Here is a 20,869-nt window from a genome sequence, read left to right as displayed (position 1 = left end):
TGTACTTGGATATTACCTGAGTGACTGACTCCATTTAACAATAGCAAAAAAAGCAACTTCTATGGTAACATCAATGAATGTTTATTCAAATCATTAAACATTATTTTATTACTCATGATATCTCATCATGAAGATGAGGTGACTGACACATACAGTAACTTGCCTAAAGTCAGACATCTAATGAGAGGAAGAAACTGAAGATAGTCTTGTGTTCCAGAGAGACTTCTTTTATCCTTTAGGTTAAAAAAAAAATTAATCAGTCACAGTCTATACATAAGTATCTGAAAAAAAAAAGTTTTATGGTTCAGATGGATAAAGAAATTTAATACTGGCATGTGATCATTTATGTCAGCAAAATTATTTAAAATACACTTTTCTTATTCTCTATATTATAATTATTTTGCTGGCTTTTAAAGGATTCCACTAGTATTACTATTCAAAGTTTTAGCATTAATTTAATTATCATTATCTATACTGTTTAACCGGTAAGGAAATTACTTTTTTTCCTAATCTAGTCAAATTTGGAAGCAGAAAATAGAATGATGCTTGCCTGGTGGTAGAGGGAGCAGGAAATTAGTCTAAGGGTACAAAGTTTCAGTTACACAAGAGGAATAAATCCCAGAGATTTCCTGTACAACATAGAGCCTATATGTTAACAATATGGTATCATATACTTTAAAATTTTCTAAGAGGGTAGATCTTTTGTTAAGTGTTCTTATCATACCCCCCAAAATAATAAAGAGGGTAGAAGTAATTTTTGGAGGTAATATGTCTATGGCATAGACTGTGGTGATGGTTTCTAGGATGTATATATACTTATCTCCAAATTCATCAAGTTGTATACATTCAATATACACAGCATTTGGTATGTCAACCAAATCTCAATAAAGTGGTTTTAAAAAATCAGGTACAAAGGACTATTCTTGATTAATAATGTGTACCATTTCGGGTATTTTTATTCACTATATTTGATAATAGAAATATAAATTTTAAGCCACTCAAAATAAAACCATATTCATGATATCAGATGTGATTTCATGAGAAATTTAGATTTTATTAGGAGTATAATAAGTAATAAAGACAAATTTGGTTTCCATTTCAATTCCTTGACTACAGGTAGATAACTTTTTGAAATTCCAAGCTTAGACTAGCTCTTATTCTATTTTTCCCAATGATGCATATGTTGCTACCTTAATAAGGGAAAAAAAAATGGGTCAAGCCCTGTTAGATATTCAGAGTGTGGGTGGAAATCCTTTGACGAGCTGCCTGGGGATGCCCCTAACATGAGAATTGCTGTTGAGATTCCAGGAGAAAAAAAAAATTCTGTCAGTAAAAATATCTCTAACAAATAAACCCTTTCACACTCACTAAAAAGAAGGTTAAAAAGGTGTCCGAAACCCAACAATTAACCAATATCATTGCAAAGCTGTAGTGCAGAAAATCCTACACTGAGCCTCACATTGCACACAACATGTCCCTTTTAATATACTTGCTGATATGAAAAATAATTTTCAAGGTACAAAATATGGATGTTAGTATAAAAAAGTATTTTCTAAATTATTCTATGTATCCTGATATCTTTAATTATTACATGATAATTTAATGTCACATAGTATTGACTTTTTTCTTTAAAAGAAAGATCTATTTTATTATTGTAGTTTGACATGCTAAACCTGAATTTTTCAGTTTCAGTGAAAGGAAAACAGACTAGTATCAATGGAGAATGGAATAAAGTTTCTTATAACATGTGGTATCTAAACACTTTTTGTAATAAAAAAATATAAACTCCATATAGGTTCCCTTGATGTGCATGACCTCAAGTGGAAACAGAAGTGATAATTAGTCTCTATAGTAAAAGTTGGTAATGAAGGCTTTGAGTTCATTGGAAGGTATGCTACATCTAATCAGTTTATTTCCTAATATACCTTAATCCATTTCCCATTTAGAGAAAAAAAAAGTGCAGCTTGCTCTCGGTATTAATTTAATTTTACATAAAACATTCTGTGAGGCTGAAGCAAATCTTGTTTTCAAAGTGAAAATAAAGTAAAAACTGTTTTAGGAGTTCTTTCTAAATAGAATTTGTCTCTAATCCTAATGTAACAAAAATGTATACATAAATCAGATTCATCAAATGAATCTTCAGCTAACATCTGTTGGAGAATGGTGTTAACATCATGCGTAGGAATGCTATGTTTTCTAGGATTTGACATTTTCAGTGATCAAGAATTGCTATGTTTTGTGAATGGAAATGCCACTACTAAAAACAGAACACTATAAATAGAATGATATCATTTGTTTCCAAAAACTATTGATATACTAGAGCTATGTGAAAACAGTAATAATAAAAGCAAGACATTTTGTGGCGAAGTTTGGGAGTGAGGTTAGGACTATAATCCATGAGTTATCTCCGGGTAAACACTGCAGCTGCAAGTGCTGCTGGTGAGTATTCTCAGGGCAAACGGGAAATGGGTTAATAAATGTTTAGTGAGGAGTCGAATCTTAATTAGTCCTTTATTTCTCTCTAGAACCTAGATCTAGACAAACATTATTTCAAACACTGGTTTAGTGATTTAGAAGGGTTCTGTTTACATTGTGAAATGAAAATCAAATTGTATCTAATTTCTTCTCCTTCTACACATTTAATGCAGAAAATGGAAAATCATCATCCATTCATTTATCTATTCATCGATATGACATACAGTCAAGCATCTATTACAGAAATATGAATACACAAAATCAGGTAAGACACAGTCATACTTTAAGAAACATATTACACATGCAAATAAAGCAACAGATTAGTGTGTTAACAGCTTGGATAAAGATTGCACAGGGTGTGATGGGGAACAAAAGAGAAATATTAGATCAAACTGGGAGAGTCACTGATGACTTCCCAGAGGACTTAGTGCTTCATTTTGAAAGATAAGCAGGATAAATGACACTCTTGGAAAATAAACAGCACATAGACATAGAGTGGTATAATACTACATGATAAGTTTATGTAAATGTGGTTTAGTATTTCATGGAAGGTAGGAGGAGACTGGTGTGGAGTCATAGAAAATGAATCTCAAGAAAGGACAGAGGCCAAATCCTCAATAGCCTCTTGTGGTAAGCAAAAAAATTTAACTTTATCTGGAAATCTATGGTTCATCAACAACAACAAAAAAAAACTGTAAGAATTTTATCATGAAACGAAGCCTTCTATATAGAAGTATTACTTGAGTAATTCATTTAACTTGATAAGTGACATCTTGTTGTTACAGATATTTTACTGTCCTATGAAATGTCAATAATGTCCTATATAATGCATGCTCTTCATAAATATTTGTAGTAATGTCATTTTATTTAAATAACATAGTTCTTCCATGCTATGAAAGCTATTTCCATAATATTTTATACTTCTGGTCCTGACATTCATTACTCTCTATTGTAAACACCTGTTAAACACCTGTATTCCCTCATACAGAAGGGATTATAGTGCTCTTTTTATCCAGCGATATTCTGAAATGTGGTTTAATAAGTGCACCAAAATAGTTTCTTGAAGTGAATTAAGTGAGTAATAATACTAACAGAGAAAATAATAATAAGTATTACAAAACTATTTAAATTTGGGTATTTTCCTTTCCAGAAGATTTACCTACCTGGCCTTGTTTGTGGTTTACCTATCTATCCATTAGATAATGAGCTCTCTCTTGTAATACAGGGGCCTTACCTTGAGTGCCTGAGCATTCTGCATGCCAAGTCTTTTTCCCTATACTATGCATGCCAAGTCTTTTTCCCTACTCACTAAAATGAATGTTGAATTGTGCATTAAATTTAGATTATAGTCTCTCAGGAAAGAAGAATAAAATACTAAAGTAGATAATCCAATCCAGCAGCTGTTTGTCTCAGTTTTACTTTATATATCAGACACAAGTAGGGGTGTAGAGAACAGAAGGATTATATATAAAATTATAGCAAACTTATTTAATTAGCTTATGATGTTAGAGAAAATACAACTATTGTTTTCATTCTTTTAATAACTCAGAAACCCAAACATAAAGGAATTTACTAAAATTTTCTCATATGTAATAAAATATGTCTCTAAATATGTATTGTTTACCCAAGATAAAATAAAATGAAGTCTTTCTAGGTATAGTCATTCGTGTACTGAACAAGCTGTTATTCTTATCCTGGTACCATATGGATATGTTCAAATGACGTAGGCAATAAAAATGGATTAAGTTTGCGAAGAGGTAATTCATTTTCTCATAATATGAAATATCATTTGCATTTCAAATATACATGTTGATTTCCATGAATCATTTTTTTAAAACTTTTAAGTTAAATATCCTAACTGAAGAAATAATATCACCACTTGGGAGTAGGTGTAGAGATGTTAATTACATAGATCTACAGTTAAAGTATTTGTATTATCAGAAAACAATGCAAAGAGTTTATTTGAAATAACCACCGGCAGACTCTGTTTCCTCCTACCACTAATAAGCTAAATAATCAATAACAACAACTTAAATCTATAGGTAATGAATGCAACTCAGGAATCAGGCGTCCAGAGTTTTAAATACAAAAGGGCTAAGAATTAAACCTTGGTAAACTTTCAACCTTCTTTAATGAGGAAAAACTAGCTTCCAGGGAGCCAGCAGCATGTGAATATAAAAAAGAGAGAGCCAAAGAACAGGAGACACATATTATTTTGGCCTGAAGCCAAGAACTGATGGCAAAATCACAAAAAAAGTAAGTCTGGGGATGGGGAGAAAGAAAAATAACACTACAGCTTAGTGAAGCAGTATTGAAATTGTAACAGATGTAGTCTTCAGTATTTATACTGACAATGGGAAGGAGAGCTTGTAATAAAAGCAGTTTCCAAAACACGTAAGGTGAGGGAGACTGGATGCAGTGTCCCACACCTCAAATCTTAGACCAACTCTAATCTATGCATGTTAAGGAGACAAGCAGGTAAACACAGAAAATAGAAGCCAATCATCTTGGTTATATGCCAATGAAACTTTCCAGACTCTTAGAATAATGACAATAATAATTAATATAATTATGCATTATCTTATTTAATAATTAGTATAACAAAGAAACTATAGCTAACATTTACTAAATAATTTTATACTAAACAATTAGATAATCTCATTTAATCCTTATAACACACCATGATGTGTGTAGTAACAGTATCTCATTTTAGAGACTAGAATAAAACCTCAGAAAGGTTAGTTTACTTATCTAAAAACCCACAACTAGAAAGAGGCAGAACTAAGACCCTAAATCATAACTATCTGAGTCTAAAATTTAGACTGCTTCTCCAGCAGTGGGATTGGATATTTGTTCTAAGTCAGATCCAGATGAATCCAAAGGTGAGGGACTCACTAGAGATAAAGACTATTCAATATCCTAGAAAATCTATAAAGTTAATGGCAGAAAAAAAAAAAAAAATGAGCACATCCAAGTGGGGTAACTGGAAAAAGTTTAACAAAGAGATTATTTACAAAGCATGACTGAGATAAGGGCAGTCAAAAGGGATGTGGGAAACACCCTGAAGCTAAGAATTGAAGAGGTAAGGGCAAGGGGCAGTGACTGACATACCAAATGCCAGAACCACATCTGGTAGAAGAAGCCTGTGAACAGTGATCTTTGAAGAGAAATTTGGCCACTGCAAACATGCGCTCTGACCTCACCATCCTTTGCCCTCTGATTTCCTGCCAGTGTCTCTCATTCACTGAATCCAAACAGAGGCCAGTAGACAAGAAAGTCTGATGATACATCCACAAAAATCATCTTCTGGGGATCGGTGTGGACAAGTGTGGAGAGAGAATCTAGGAACAAATGAAGACTATCTAGCACACCTGATAGTTCAGAAGAGACGAATTGACTTTGAGAAAAGTAATCCATTTGGTAAACCTAGGATAAGGTACCTTCTCAAGCCTGTTCATCATCCCTTCTCCAAGGTACAGATGCTCCTTGAATTACAAGGAGGTTATAGCCCAATAAACCCATCATAACTTGAAAAGATTTTAAGTCAAAATACATTTAATACACCTAACCCATTGAAAATCACAGTTTAGCCTAGCCTACTTTAAACAGGCTCAGAACACTTACATCAGCCTACAGTTGGGAATTACCTTGAGTTTCATTTCAAGAGTAATTGCCTTCCTCTTCTTATCACCAGAAGTAGAAGACACAAATGGGTGTTTTATAAATATGATGGAAGGTAAATACGCAAAATATAATATCCAAATACTGAAACTCTGAGTGTCGGTTGTCCATCCTTGTGATTGCTTGCCTGCCTGGGAGTTGTGGCTTGCTGCTACAGCCCACCATCACAAGAGAGTATCATTCAGTATAAAGTTGAAAAATCCAAGTCAAACCATTATAAATAGGGGACAGTCTGTATTATTATAATCTCAAATCAGAAGAAAAGTTAGTTTATTTTCTGCCATACACTATAAATGTTTTGATTATAGATATTATGCTTTTATGTCTTACTCTAAAACTCTATTCTACTCCCGACCATGTGTTCTTTCTTCATAGTCAGTGTCTATATTTCAGATTCTATCTCATTTATTACAAGACAGTTAGGAATAGTACAGAGTCAGGGGTGACGGTTTCAATGGGTTCTAATTCTCTAGGCAGACTGGGGTTTCCAGACAACAGGGTCCTAGAAAGTATAACTGTCATACACACCGCTGGTTTCTGTTCTGTTTGAACGATAAACAAACACTTGTAACTTCCACATATATTCCAAACACAGAGCTAGGTTCTAGGGATATGGACATGATTAGACAAAGTTTCTGTCTTCAATGAACGTTTAGTATACAATGTGAACGAACATGTGACATGTAGTCATACAGGACAGTAGTTTTTGAAAAAATTTTCATCAGGATACATAGTCAGAAATCTGTGTGTCTATATGTATACATATTACTTCCTGGGAAATAATACTTAATTTAACTTTATGTGATTGACTATTATAATTCCTACTCTATTCCATTCCATTACATAAAATGCTGATTAAGACCCATTAAAATAATTTCATGACTCGCTGAAAGGATGTATTAACCAGTGTTCTAGAACTAATCCTCATAACCTTCCTAGGAGGTAGCTACTATTATTATTCCCATCTTAAAGATAAGGAAATGGAGTAATACAGAGGTTAAGGAATTTATCCGAGGTTTTACAGTGAGTAAATGGCAGAGCTGGAAATCAAAAAAGAAGCAGACTGACTCCAGAGCTATATGGTGGAGAAGTAAAAGTGAGGTCAGATACTAAAGTTGCCCAGACTTTAGGTGGAACTGAAAGACCCTAACAACTGATTACATCAATACAAATATACTGCAGGATATGGGAACATGGTAGGATTGGATTTGCTTATTTCTTGTTTCCTTCCCTATTTTGGCCAAGTCAGAGATAAGTGGGAATTCTTGAAGAGTCTTTCAAAATTCGGTGTCATGATATCAGCTTCAATTTCATCTATAAACATGCAACATAATTTTACTTTGAAATGAGCTATTTTACTCTTTCGGAAACCCATTAAATTTCCGAGACCTTAAAGCAAAGTAGAATTTACAATATGACAATCCGGAAAAAAAATCTTCAAGCCCCACCCGCCATCAGCTTTCACACAGAGCAGCAATTCCTAGCCTTTTAACTGGCCTAACTGAATCATTTCCCATTTTACTCACCTTCAACCCCTTCTTCATACAGCAGGAGACTAATCTGTTAAAAATGTAAATATGATCATGTCAGTTCCCTAATTCAAACAGTGTGGTTCCTTCCCATTGCTCTTAAGATAAAATCCAAATCCTTAAAACATCCTGTCTTATAAAACCTGGCCCTAGTTACTTCACCAGCAAATCATCCTCTCTCTCTCTCTCATTCATTCATTCACATGGTTGGCTTTATAGTCCCTTCAATATTACATTCTCTTTTCTGCTAAAGATCTTTGAATATTCTGTTCTATACTATAAATGATCTCTCTCTCTCGCTCCACCATCCTTCCTTCTTCACCTACCTAACAGTCCTGATTTAAATTCCCATACGTAGGTAGTCTTTCCAGATGTTCTAGACTAGATTAGGACATATTGCTCTTAGTACATATTGTATTCATATTGCTCTTAAAACATGATACTCATTCTTAGCTATAACCACAATTGCAATTAAATAATTAATTGTGAAACTATGTGTTTCCTATATTCCATTTACATCACAAGCCTTGTGAAGGCATAGACTGTATGTCCCAATCTTGTTGAGCCACTAGAACTGTGAGACCACCTGAAAACTACTTGATACAACATGTTTTCTCAAGTCTTGGAACTAAACATTTAATAAACTAGAGAGTATTTTTACCTCCACAAACACCTTCATCTGGCAAGGTTGATATCCCTTGAACAAAGGTTAGATTTAATAATATTCAGTGGAGTGAAATACAACATCCCCTTTTAGTTATATTTGTATTACCAAAAATAGTGAAAAGGTGACAGACCATCATCGATAGTTCAAAATGGTTTAGTAAGTTTTTCCAAGTCATTTTTTTATGCTTGTTTATATTTGTAAAAATTCTTTCACTTTGACAGTGCATAGCAGAACTGACCTCCTATGGTTAGTAAAATTAATAACAGCTGTATCTCATATCATATCCTGGCAGTCTAAATTTTAGGTAGATAGAATTGTTTAGGATAGTGTATTCCTTTACATAATTTTTACGTTTCCCTGGAGTCAAGATGGCTAGGTTTGAGTCCTGACTCTGCTAGAGAATGTGACTAAATTGCTTCTACTATAATATTGTAGTGTGTTAGAAAGAACACAAGTAGCAGGCCTGAATCCATGAGCTCTAGACTTGCTTTTGTCCTGACTTCTTGTGTGAATTTAACTAAAAATAAAAAGTTGTGGCTTAAAAGAAAGAGAAGCTAAATAGTAAACTTCAAATGCTAGATAAAAGACTACACAATTTAGAATAGATCATATGGGTAATTGAGAATAGATACATCATATGAGAAATGTACTTGTAACTCCAAGTTAATGTCCATGAAGCAAACTTTAATGGAAAAGATGTAGGCCAGCTATTGATACCTATTTAATATTCTCTGAAAACAAACAAAACAATGGAAGGTCAAATAGTATCAACAACTAAAAACATTCCTCAAGGATGTGGCAAAATACAGAAGAAATATCTCTTTTTACCAAAGGTAAGATTAGACCCTGATTCGGTTAGTTAAAAGGTTAAGAATGTTCCATTCACACCGATTGACTCAAAGACACAAGAGAACACTGTGTTGACAGGAATCATTTAAACTGTACAAATAGGAATACTCTGAGGTTATTGGGGCCATTTTACCCACCACCTCTTCATAACCAGACACCAATACTGACATTACTACATTCATTTAGAGATTACAATTCATATAATAAAATAACACTACGGGCAGAAGTGGATAGGTGCTGTCAAAATGTGCCCTGGATATGAAGAATCTCTCAAGAATGAGAAGGCTGGAAAAGCCACATAAGTATAATGAGGGCAGTAGCTCTTTTAAATTGCATTCTCTGGTAGGAATAAGAAAATAGAACCTTTTTCCCATTGGCAGATTCTAGAAAAGAAGTCCCAAATGCTAAGAATTTTTTTTTTGCAATAAGAGATTATGTACCTCAAATAATTTTCTAGCTTAAAATCTGAAGTGAAGATTTCAGCTCACATGACTGAACAATGAGCAGGTAAAAGGAAAATCTGTCCAAATAATAAAAGCTAACAAATATTCAACCTATGAAAAGATCCTGGAAAATAAAAAAAAATTTAAAAAAAGGAACTTTGTACTCAAGATACAGAGCAAAAGCACTTTTGAAAAAAGATTTATTACAAAAACTGAAAGTTAAAAATGCATATACTTTAGATTTTATAAATTTCAAGAAGGCTGACTGAATTAAAATATAAAAAGGAGATAACAGAATGAGAGGAAATAAAAAGGTATTGGCAGAAAAGAACAGGTCAACAAATAAGGTTGCAAGAAAAGATAACTTTCAACAGCTGAATTAAATTGAACAAGAGGTAGTAAAAATCATAATCGACACCATAGAAAACAAAATCTGTAACACATAGAATAACCTTAAGGAGATTTCCCAGAATATTGAGGCAAAATAGAAGTAGCAGAAAGCACTAAGAGAGGATATAAAGGTCACGCAGAAAAGATAATACAACTCAAAAACAAACAAACAAACAAACAAGTACCCATAGAACAGAAAACAGAAAAAAGAGTGGGGGCTAACACAAAAACTCCATAGAGAAAAGACCTGAGCCGCAGGCCGAAACTGTTCAGGGAACATGAAAAACGAATGAAAAGAAACCAGTGAGTAATATTTCTTAGTGAAATTTATGAATGAATAACAAAAATGTTCAAAAAAATATATCTAGTAAACATACAGCCTGTGGTGGAAGAGTGAGAAAGAGATTACCTAGGAAAAGAAAAAATAAACTGGGCTGTCCTCAGACTTCTACACAATACTAATGTAAGGAGGAAAAGAGTAACATCTATAAAATTCCCAAAATGTTATACTAATCAAGTTACTGCCCATGAAAGAAGCATGAGTAACAGTCTCAGGTAAACAAAGGCAGAGACTGCCAAAGAATGCAACTGCTAAATAATAATTATCGTAATAGTAGATATTAATTTCTAAGATCCAAAATAATACTTTAAAAGCAAAGAAAAGGGGTAAAAGGAAAGTAAAATAAAAATGAGAATGATAATTTCTTACATGGAGTAGTCAATCAATAAATATTATTTTATTCTGCATACTTTATAAAAAGTGTTTAAATACTTTTAATCTTAAAAAATACTAACATCAGGCAGCAAATTAAAAAATAAAAGGTATGTCATCAAAACTTCTAAAGAAAAGGCAAAACCAAATATATATACATGTATAATAGACCAAAAACAATTTTAAAGCTAAAGAAAATTTCAATAAAACACAAAAACAGAAAATATAAAACAAGGTAACATAGAAAGAGTAAGCATATCCTGATTTAATTACCCTTTTAAAGAAAACATACTCAGATTTGTTTACACAAAGCACTTCTGGTATTTGTTTACAGGAAGTACATGTAAAATAATATAGCATAGATTTAAAATAGAGTGATATGAATATACAGAAGGTTAGATTAAAACTAGAATTCTAATAAATTAAGTTATAATGACATAAAGGAAATACTCTACAACTAATAAAATTATTCTTTAACATAATTTAAGAAATATGAATGTGCTGGTAAGGTATAGTAGAATCAACCTTTGTAAAATATATATGTATGCATATATATATATACAATCAAAATGATTTAAAGGAAATATATAAAACTATTAATATTGGTAGTGTGATTATGAATTATTTTAATTTCTTCTCAGCACTTTTCTGTATTTTATTATTTAATTAATCATAATATTTAAAAAGAAACAAAATACTGTAATAAATGGAAAGACATATCATGCTTCTGGATTGGAATGCAAAATAAAGATGTCAATTCTTTCTAAATTAGGTATCTAATGCAATTTAAACTGTCCAAGATATTCTAACATTTTAGAAAAATAAAAAGCAAAAACACCTAACAAAGTTCAAACAAGAAATAGTACATACAATATAAAATACTTACAATTAAAAAAATAGAATGAAATACACAAAATCATTACTGCTGATTAAGGTGATGGAATTATGAGTTTAATTTTTCTCTTTACATTTTTCTACATGTTATAAATTTACCCTGATGAACACATGTACTTTTATAAACTGTTGAAAATAATAGTTTATTACATTTTATAATTGCCTAAAATTATAGTCAAATGATAGAATCAATTATGACTTTTTTCCCTTTATACATGGCTGTATTTTCTGAACTCAGTATATGGAGCACATATTATTCCTATATTCAGTGAAAAAAATGTAAAAAATTCTTCTATCACATCCATCTTCCAAAGTGGTAAAAGTCAGCCAACACCCCACTGCTCCAATTTAAATGTGTTTCCTCTTGTACAGTCTTCAGAGGCAATGGGGAAAAGTTTCAGTTTTCAAACAACAGGTGATCTGACATGTCATCTTTTCTGAAAGAGCTAAAATGTGTTAGCCTAAAATTCAGCCTTCCTATGAATTGCTTAGTTTTCTGTGAAAACGTTACTTTCTATTTTTGACTTAGTTTTGACAGAGTAAAGAACATGAGATTTTTCAGGAGAAGCATAATGCTCCTCTCTTTGACAACAGCAAAATAAATAAATGAAAGAAATAAATTACTATATTTCCTAAAAAGATGTTCACATTGAAATGACTAAATATTTCCTAGAATTGTGTACTGTACTACAAGTTGTAATTACATATGTATTTTTAAGAAGACAATCAATCTAATCTGCCTATCCATTGGAAAATCAGCCAACCATTAATCGATCCATTATCCCCAGGAATAATCCCTGGCCTGAATATGTGTTTTTCTTACTCATGCATATTTTTATACCATAACCACATATGTCGGTCTTCATAAATAATGTAGAGCATTGCTTGGCATTTTCTACTTTACATACATTTGCAGAGATGTGATAATATAATCTCCAGGTTTGGTTTTTTAAACATTGGTTTTCCTTTTTCCATACTTTCCCATACCACTAATTCTTTCTTTCTCAAGTTTTCATTATATACACAAACAATGCATGTATAAAGTCTGTAAAAAGTCCAAGAATATGTTTCCTTAAATATTGATTCTTTTATTTAGAATGAATAGATTCTGAGCAGGTTATGCATTCTTTTTAAAATTAAAAAATGTCCATGAAAAATGAATATCCTCTTCCCCATATCCTCACTTTCAAAATTAGAAGTCTTTCCAGTCTAGGTATAAAGTATTTACACAATTATTATTTTTACTTCATTTCCCTAACCACTGCTACTGATATGGAGAATCTTTTCACACCTCAGTCTTCTATGAATTGCCCTTCTATAAATTTTGCCCATTTTTCAAATCGGATTTTGTTGTCTTATCAGTTTTGAAAAAATTCTTCTTATATGATAAATATTGATGGGGTTCAGGGCATGATAGCTCAAAATATGGCACCTTGATTTATTGAAAATTTTAAACTGCAGGAATTTGAAAAGTGGTACATGAAGGAAGAATTTTCTGAAGTAAATCAGAAAACTCTTTGACCTACTTAAGAAACTTCTTTTCCCCTGAAGTGGGTCTCATGTGAAAGACAGTCTGCTTATACCCAGAGGAAAGAAGACTCCTTATCTCTGAAGATGGAGGGATGAAAGGAATCTGAATAAATGGGACTTGCTATGTTTCCCCCAGTTTACTAAACTTAGCTCATACCCTTTATCCTGCAATATTTTTCCATAACTTTCCACTCTTCATCAAACTGTTCTTCAGGTCATTTCTTTATAAAGGCTCCTTGTGTCTCGTAAAACTTACATTAAATAAATTTAAATGCTTTTCTATTTTTAATCTTTCTTTTGTTATAGAGGTCCCAGCTGAAAATCTAGGAGGGTAGAGGAAAAAAATATTTTTTCCCCTATAACATCAATCCTTTCTTTATCCCCTATATTATTAATATTTCTTTTCCAAATTAATTAATTTGGAAAAGAGTTTATTAAATTTATTGCCATATATTTTTATATATTATATGTAACATTAACTATTTTATCATTATCTATTAGGATACCATTACATATTTAACATAATTTACTATAAAATTAGATTTGAATATATAATATATTATTACATACTAAAATATTAACTCTTTTTGCCATACATTTTTAAAATTTTACAATTAGGTATTTCTACTTAGTTTTGTAGACTTATGATTTCTAGTATTGATTTAAAGTTTCTTACCCTTAGATTGTGCATAACTTCTTTAATTTTACTTAGGACTGTTATTTTCAATTTTTCATATATTTTTACTTTATCTGGAAGTCATTTTTGAATTTGATTTAAAATAGGGGTCCATTTTATTTGATAGGCATTGCACCAATGCCATTTATTTAATCATGCACTATTGTCTCAATGAATTAAAATATATTCTTTTCCTTTTAAATTATTTTATAAAGTGAATTCTATATCTAGATTCTCTCCTCTAGTAATCAACTTGCTTATTCTTATGCCAATATCATATTGATTTCATGATAGTGATTTTATAGTATGATCTGACATCTGGTAAGACAAGTTTCCTCTTACTTCTCCCCGTTCCCCCCCCGCCCCCAAAAATCTTGTTACTCCCCCCCAACATAATTTGGATTATACTATCCAAATTAAAAAAGAACAACAACAACAACAACAACAAGACAAAACACACATCAATTAAGCTAATATCAATTAAGATACTCCCTCGAAGTACATTATATGCATTTATGAGTTTTAGGAGCTGACATTTAAAAAAGTATTAGTTTGTTCTGCCGCAAAACAAATACATTTTCTCTTTTGTTCAGATCTTGTATGCTCTTCAATAAAAAGATATAGGTATTTACTATTAGAGTATGTTTTAAAAATCTGATCTGACCATCTTAATACTTTTCAAGACTTTTGAGTTTTTAAGTACTCAGTCAAATCATTATTAGAGATATTTTGACCTTTCAGTATCTTAATTACTTTTGCCAGACCTTCCTAAAACATTGATTAAAATGTTTATAGAAGTTAATCTGTATTTACATCCTGATTTTGACTTAAATTATTATAGTATTTCATTATTTGGAGAAACAATTGCATATTTTACATTTAAGTGGTTTACTTATATTTGTTTAACTTAGAGATTTTAATAAAAATAGCTATATGATCATTGCCATGTTTATCAACCTATCATTGATCATCTGATATGGATCCATCCGTATAGGTAGAAATCTTTTAATTAAACATGTGTAAATTAAATATACTAGTATTTCCTTTTGAATTTTGCATTTATATATTTCAGTGAAGTTGGACTCTTTCTCTTTTTTATTTTATACTATCTCTAGCAAGAATAGGCATTAACCCTATATGCTAGATTCAATGTTAAATAATTGAAAGAGCTTTCTGTATTTACTATGGTCAGGACTAGTGTAAGAGGCAATGCTCTTTTCTATTTTTAATAGCTCGATAACAACTGCAAATCTGGTCTTGGTACATTTTCCTACGTACTTTAGTTACCTTTCTAATCTCTTTTATGTTAATGACTTATTTGAGCTTTATAATTATTGAGTCAGTTTTAATAATTTATATTTTCCTAGGACATCATTCATTTCACCTAGGTTTCATGTTACAACAGATGTAATTATGATATGATTAAATTATCTTGGGTCTATGGTTGGTCTCTTCTCTCAAATTTAATCATATATTTTTGTTCTCTTTTTCCCTTAACAGCAAGGCTGAAAAAAAATTTTGCTATTTTCATTTTCAAACAGTGATCACTTGGGATTTCTTTATCTTTTCTCATTTATTTATTTATTTATTTATGGGTTTTTACTTTCTTTCATTCTAGCTTTTATGTATATTAATTAATTCTTTCTCCTTGATTTATTTTATTGTTCTTTATTATGTTTGGCAAAGGATCTATTGATAAATTAAAAATGTCTCAACAAGATTTAAGCCATGGTAGTATAATTTAATAAAATGAGATTATTATATGACAGGTCAGAATACATGTCCCAGTTCTATTTCTATTATATCATGTATGTCTTCTAATAAATTATTTAATCTGTCTAGCTAATAGTTTCTACATCTGTGAACTACAGAGAGAATACAGAGCCTCGAGATTTCTGTTAGGTAAAAAATTACACCTGATAAAATTGATAAACATTTAAGCACCACTGAGAAAGTAGGGTATTTGAATGAATAAGATACCTTGCAACAACTAGACTAGAAATTATTGCCTTTAGAAACAATAGCACCTAAAAATTTTCAATCTTATTGAAATATAATGAAGACCTATTCCTATTCTATGAATATTAAGGTGATAATCAAGTGAAACCCTAAGTTGTTTCATAAACATGAATGCCCTAATATAAGGTCTTAAGGAAGGTGCATCTAAGTAACATTGCAGAATGACAGCTAAAGATTTGAAACAATAAAAAGTTAGTACCATGTTATTAAATCACATCCTCATATATTTCTTAAAAGAAAATAACCTAGGATCAAATGGGTTTCAGGGACTCCATGAACCCTTCGATCTTGCAAACAAAAATTTATGTGAATTTATTTACATACTTATTGGGAGAATAAATCACACTAATAGATTTGCAAAGAGTTTGGGACCTGAGAGAAGCAGAAGACAGACTATGCTAGAATTGTAATCCAATATTCTGTCTATAGTCTTTGATTAAACTTTCTATGGTCATACTTTTACTCACTAGCCAAAGAAACCTTTTCCTTGTTAGACAGCTACAACTAGTAAAAACTCTAGTTTACATCAAGTTGAAACTTACCTCTGAAATTCTCTTCTATTTTCTTGATTTCAGTCTTTGGAGCATAAGAGAATAGAATAATTCTCATTTCTGAAAATAGCCCTTTACATAGTATTTGGAGATAGTTATCTTAGCTCCAAGATATTTTTGTTTTTCAGGCTGATGGCCTTTAAACACCATAGCATAGGCACTTAACTCATTAATTCTAAATTTTCTTTAAAGGAAGATGGTTTCACCACTCATAAAGAAAATATTTTACATTATTAAGAAGTTCAAAAGTCAAAGCTCATTAATTCTGAATTTCAGAAAGTAGTTAGAGAAACAATTGCATTATATTGACTGACATATGTGACCTCATGAATTCTGCAGTATTTTCACATACTTATTTACTCCACTAAATTCTTAGAAACTGTAACTAACAAAATTCTTTTAAAAATTATTTTTTTAACTATGGGTTATTTATCAAAATGTTATTCATGGATGGATTTCAAAATACCTTCAAATTTTAGCCAAAAGTCATTTTTGTATTTATTATTATTAATTCAGAAATAATAAATACAGAATATCATTATTTTCTGATAACAATGGTAAAAAAAAAAAAGAAAGAAAAGAAACATCATCTACATTTATTCTTTAAGGAATACAGGGCAGGAAATACTTAGTGGAATGAAGTATAACATCAGACGAGGGAGAGCAAATTCCAAAAGAGTAAACCGAATTCTATAAAACTCAGTACCAAAATTAAATAATTATATAAGAGTATTACTTACGGATACAATTCTGAGAGTTGTTCAGCTATTACATGAGCTTTCGGGTCTCTGTCTAAGACATAAAGAGTAATATCTGACTCCTTCTGTAGAATGGCTCTTGTGTGTCCTCCTGAACCAAATGTCATATCTAGAAAAATCTAGCCAACACAGAAAAAAAGAAAATTACCACAGTATGAACAAAACTTATTTTTGCTAGCTACCTTAATTACTAGTAGCACATGATTTTCAGAGCTGAGAGCAAATAGAAAAACAATTATAATTATTTTACATAGAATTCAGTTTGTTATATATAAAATCTGGATCAATTATAAGTGATCAGTCTAAAAGAATTCATCAGAGTATCAGTAAAATAATAATCGCTGGCACAGGCTGACCAGTTCAAGACAAATTTATATTTCACTCCATGAGTTCAAACTGGCCACAGTGTAGTGCTGCTAGCTTTTTAATGCTTTCCAATACCTGGATGGTAATAATATTTCCAACAATTTCATTTGGAGATAGCTTACAATTAGTATGGCTCACTTTACCTCAATTTATCTAAATGCCTTATATTAAATATACAGATATTCAAGAATATAGGGAGAGGGAGGGACTATACCTAACAATAATAGTAAGAGGACAAATCTTTAAAAATCTAACTTGGAAAATTGACAGATTAACAAATTGGACCTGGAAGAAAAGCCCAAGGCTTAAATCAAAACACCTGGAGTAAATTCTAGCTTTGCCATTAAGTAGCTATATATCTTAGGGAAAGTTACTTAAAATTCCAGTGTCTCTAGATTTCTCCAGGATTTAAAAAGAAAAAGAAGGTCTAGAAAAAAAGGAGACACCACCAATACCTACTTAATTGGTAAGGTGATACACAATTTCTCATTTAACTAAGACACTTTTAAGAGTGAAAGATTCTCCAGTAATAATTTTGACAGGACAACAGGATACAATGTAAGGGATACGATATAGCTTTAAATGCTTGGATCATTCTAGATACACAATAAAGTTACTGGGACCTTAATCTACTCCTTGGATATTTTATTTGGCTACACTATAAATAAAATAGGTTATAGCTGGGCAAGAAACAAGACCTGGACCATAAAGACACATATGTATGAACAAGTTACTTGATTGTGGCTGACTTGGAAATCAAGACACTCTTAGCACCTTCTCTCAAAGATATGCTTGTAGTTTAATGTGATTGCAAAAGTAAAAACAATTATGCCAATCATATTGACTACTATGACAAATACACTATAAGCCAGATTGTTAAAAATATTTAGACATATAACTTTTTAAAGTCCATGTGTACTCTGTAGAAGAGAAATTCCTGTAATAAATTTGAACATTTCCCTGCCCTGCACGGTATAACTTATTTCAGGGAGAGTGGTCAGAAACAAGGAATAATTATGCTTTGATTTTTTTTTGCTACTGGCTACCATGCTGCGTCTTAGTCTCTGATCAGATTCTTAGAAAATTTAGCCTGCTATTCAAAGAATAACGTGGTGAAAATCTTCTGATCAAAATTGAGGAGAGATGTAAAATAAGATGTAAATGTGGTAAAAATGTACAAGGACTGCCTTTTAACATAAATGTGTTAGCATAACTTAACCTTGTACTTCTATCACTGTTAGCACAAAAGACGTAACTACATATATTTTTCATCATTTTAAACAGTATCTTTAAAATATCACTTAAAGTTGTCTTATATGCATCTACGAGTAGGTAAAAATTTTCTACCATACCTTAACTCAGTTTTAAGATTGCTAGGGGTTTAGCATAATTTAAATAAATAACTTTTCCCAGGCAAAACTATAAACCACTTTCTTGTTATGGCCCAACATTAAGTCTTGTTACACCTCTAAATTTAAACTAAGAGTATACCAAATAAAATAATTTACATATGATTACTTTATTTCAAGCCAGGAAAGTACCAATCAATATTTACAAGGAAAAATCCTCATCATTAAGAATATTCTAGAAACTGTGAGATAGTAATTATAATTTACATGATTTATATTATTTCTTAATATATCATGATTATGCCCTTGAAGGTATACTGACAATCAAGGATGATTCCATAGAGTGGAAAAAAAAATGTATTATTATCAGTCAAGTATAATACAAAACAAAAAGTGGGAGACAAATAGGGGTTTATGAAACTAGAAATGAACCTCACCATATGTCCTGAGTTAATAGCCAATTAGAGCCATCAACTTTCATTTTCAGGATTCTAATATACATTGCTCAAAATTCTAATATACATAAAATTCAAATACAGTAGGGAATTCAAAAGAGAGTCAATTAGTTTTCCCCTACTTTTGGGTCATTAACTAAACACAAGAACACGTTTTTTAATTTGTACAAGTTGACAATAAAATAAGGAGATTGGACAAATTTTTTTTTTTGGCTTAACAAATGCACAAGAACAAATAAATTTGAAAATTTCAAAATAATCTTTCTATCGGTCTCATCTATATATACATACAAATGTATAGCTTTTGCTCCAAACATATCAAACTCTTTCTCTGAAATTACCTGATGTAATTATCTAAAAAGCCAAGCCCATATCTGATACCAAGAGTTTATTTTGGTAATTTCACTTATCACCTGTGTAACCCTGGACAGATCATTTTAAGTCTCTGAGCTTCAATTGCTTCATCGAATAAATGGGGTTAAAACATACCCCTATTTACCTCGAGATTTATAAAGATTATCTTATTTCTTCCTTAGAACCATGAGGTAGGTTTTATTAGATTTTACATATTAAGAACTGAGATTACACTAAGTTAGTAAATGACAAATGTGGGAACTGAATACAGGTGTATCTAGTTCTACAATCTGTGTTATTTTTCGCAACACTCTGCCTCTGTATTAAACTAATAAAGTCTGTCTTTGTTCACTGCTTTATGGTTTGTCAAGCATAAATATTTTCCTACTTGGTCTAACAAAAACTCTTTAAGGAAATATAGACAAGTGGCAATTATCCACATTTTTACAAATAGAAAAGTCCGGTGCAAAGAGATAATGTAAATTGATTAAGATCATATTACTGGTGAGATAAAGAGAATCTTAAATAGGTCTCATCAACTCTAAATTCTATGCTCTTTCTGAAGAAAATAAAGAGACAAGGGGAGGAGAGAGCAAAAGAAATATGAAAAAAAGTGGATGGCATGACAAAGAATCATAGCAGAAATGGCTTTACCAAAATTATACAAGAAAAATTTAGTTTTTTAATAAATATATAAATCACTTATTCCCACTGGAATTCAGGCTCTTGAAAACGATGTCTTTATCTTTGTGTAGCAGGATAACAACATGTGTCCTCTCTCTACCTCCCCTCCCCCTCACTCTCCCTCCTTCTCTCTCACCCTACTCTATTTTCCTCCCTCATTCTCTTTTTCAAGCAGGTTGCCTAGGTATTTAGAGTTGTAGAGTGTATGTTTCTTAAAGATTTCTGCATGACAGAAAAAGAAAACATTTTCTATCTTATCATTTGAAGTCAACTTTTCCTCTTTTAAGATTAAAAAGAAAGATGAAGCTCAGAAAGAATGCTAGTTATCCTGGCTACAGAGAGATTTCTCTGAAACTGGGTAGAAGAAACATGGAAAAGATGGACAAGTTCCAGCAAAGTACAAGAATCATGAAATGACTGAGAGATGATGGGATCTCAAAGCAGCTGGCTGGATGATGAATTGAGGGAGGATGGACCGTCTATCACA

At 31.4% G+C, this 20,869-nt stretch overlaps 1 protein-coding gene across 4 annotated transcripts in view; it reads right to left on the bottom strand.

The window, feature by feature from the left end:
• Window positions 1-20,869, bottom strand: part of METTL15 (methyltransferase like 15) — a 159,646-nt gene that overhangs the window by 68,518 nt on the left and 70,259 nt on the right. For all 4 annotated transcript variants that reach the window (XM_036221684.1, XM_036221683.1, XM_036221686.1 and 1 more), the window contains exon 3: window positions 17,157-17,293. In XM_036221684.1, the coding sequence (XP_036077577.1) occupies window positions 17,157-17,293 (137 nt within the window). The remainder of the gene's footprint in view (window positions 1-17,156; window positions 17,294-20,869) is intronic.

Source organism: Rousettus aegyptiacus, unplaced genomic scaffold, assembly GCF_014176215.1.
Source record: "Rousettus aegyptiacus isolate mRouAeg1 unplaced genomic scaffold, mRouAeg1.p scaffold_m13_p_5, whole genome shotgun sequence".
Taxonomy (NCBI): Eukaryota; Metazoa; Chordata; class Mammalia; order Chiroptera; family Pteropodidae; genus Rousettus; species Rousettus aegyptiacus.
The sequence above is the reverse complement of the archived record's forward strand: the minus strand, read 5'-3'. Positions and strand labels throughout refer to the sequence as shown.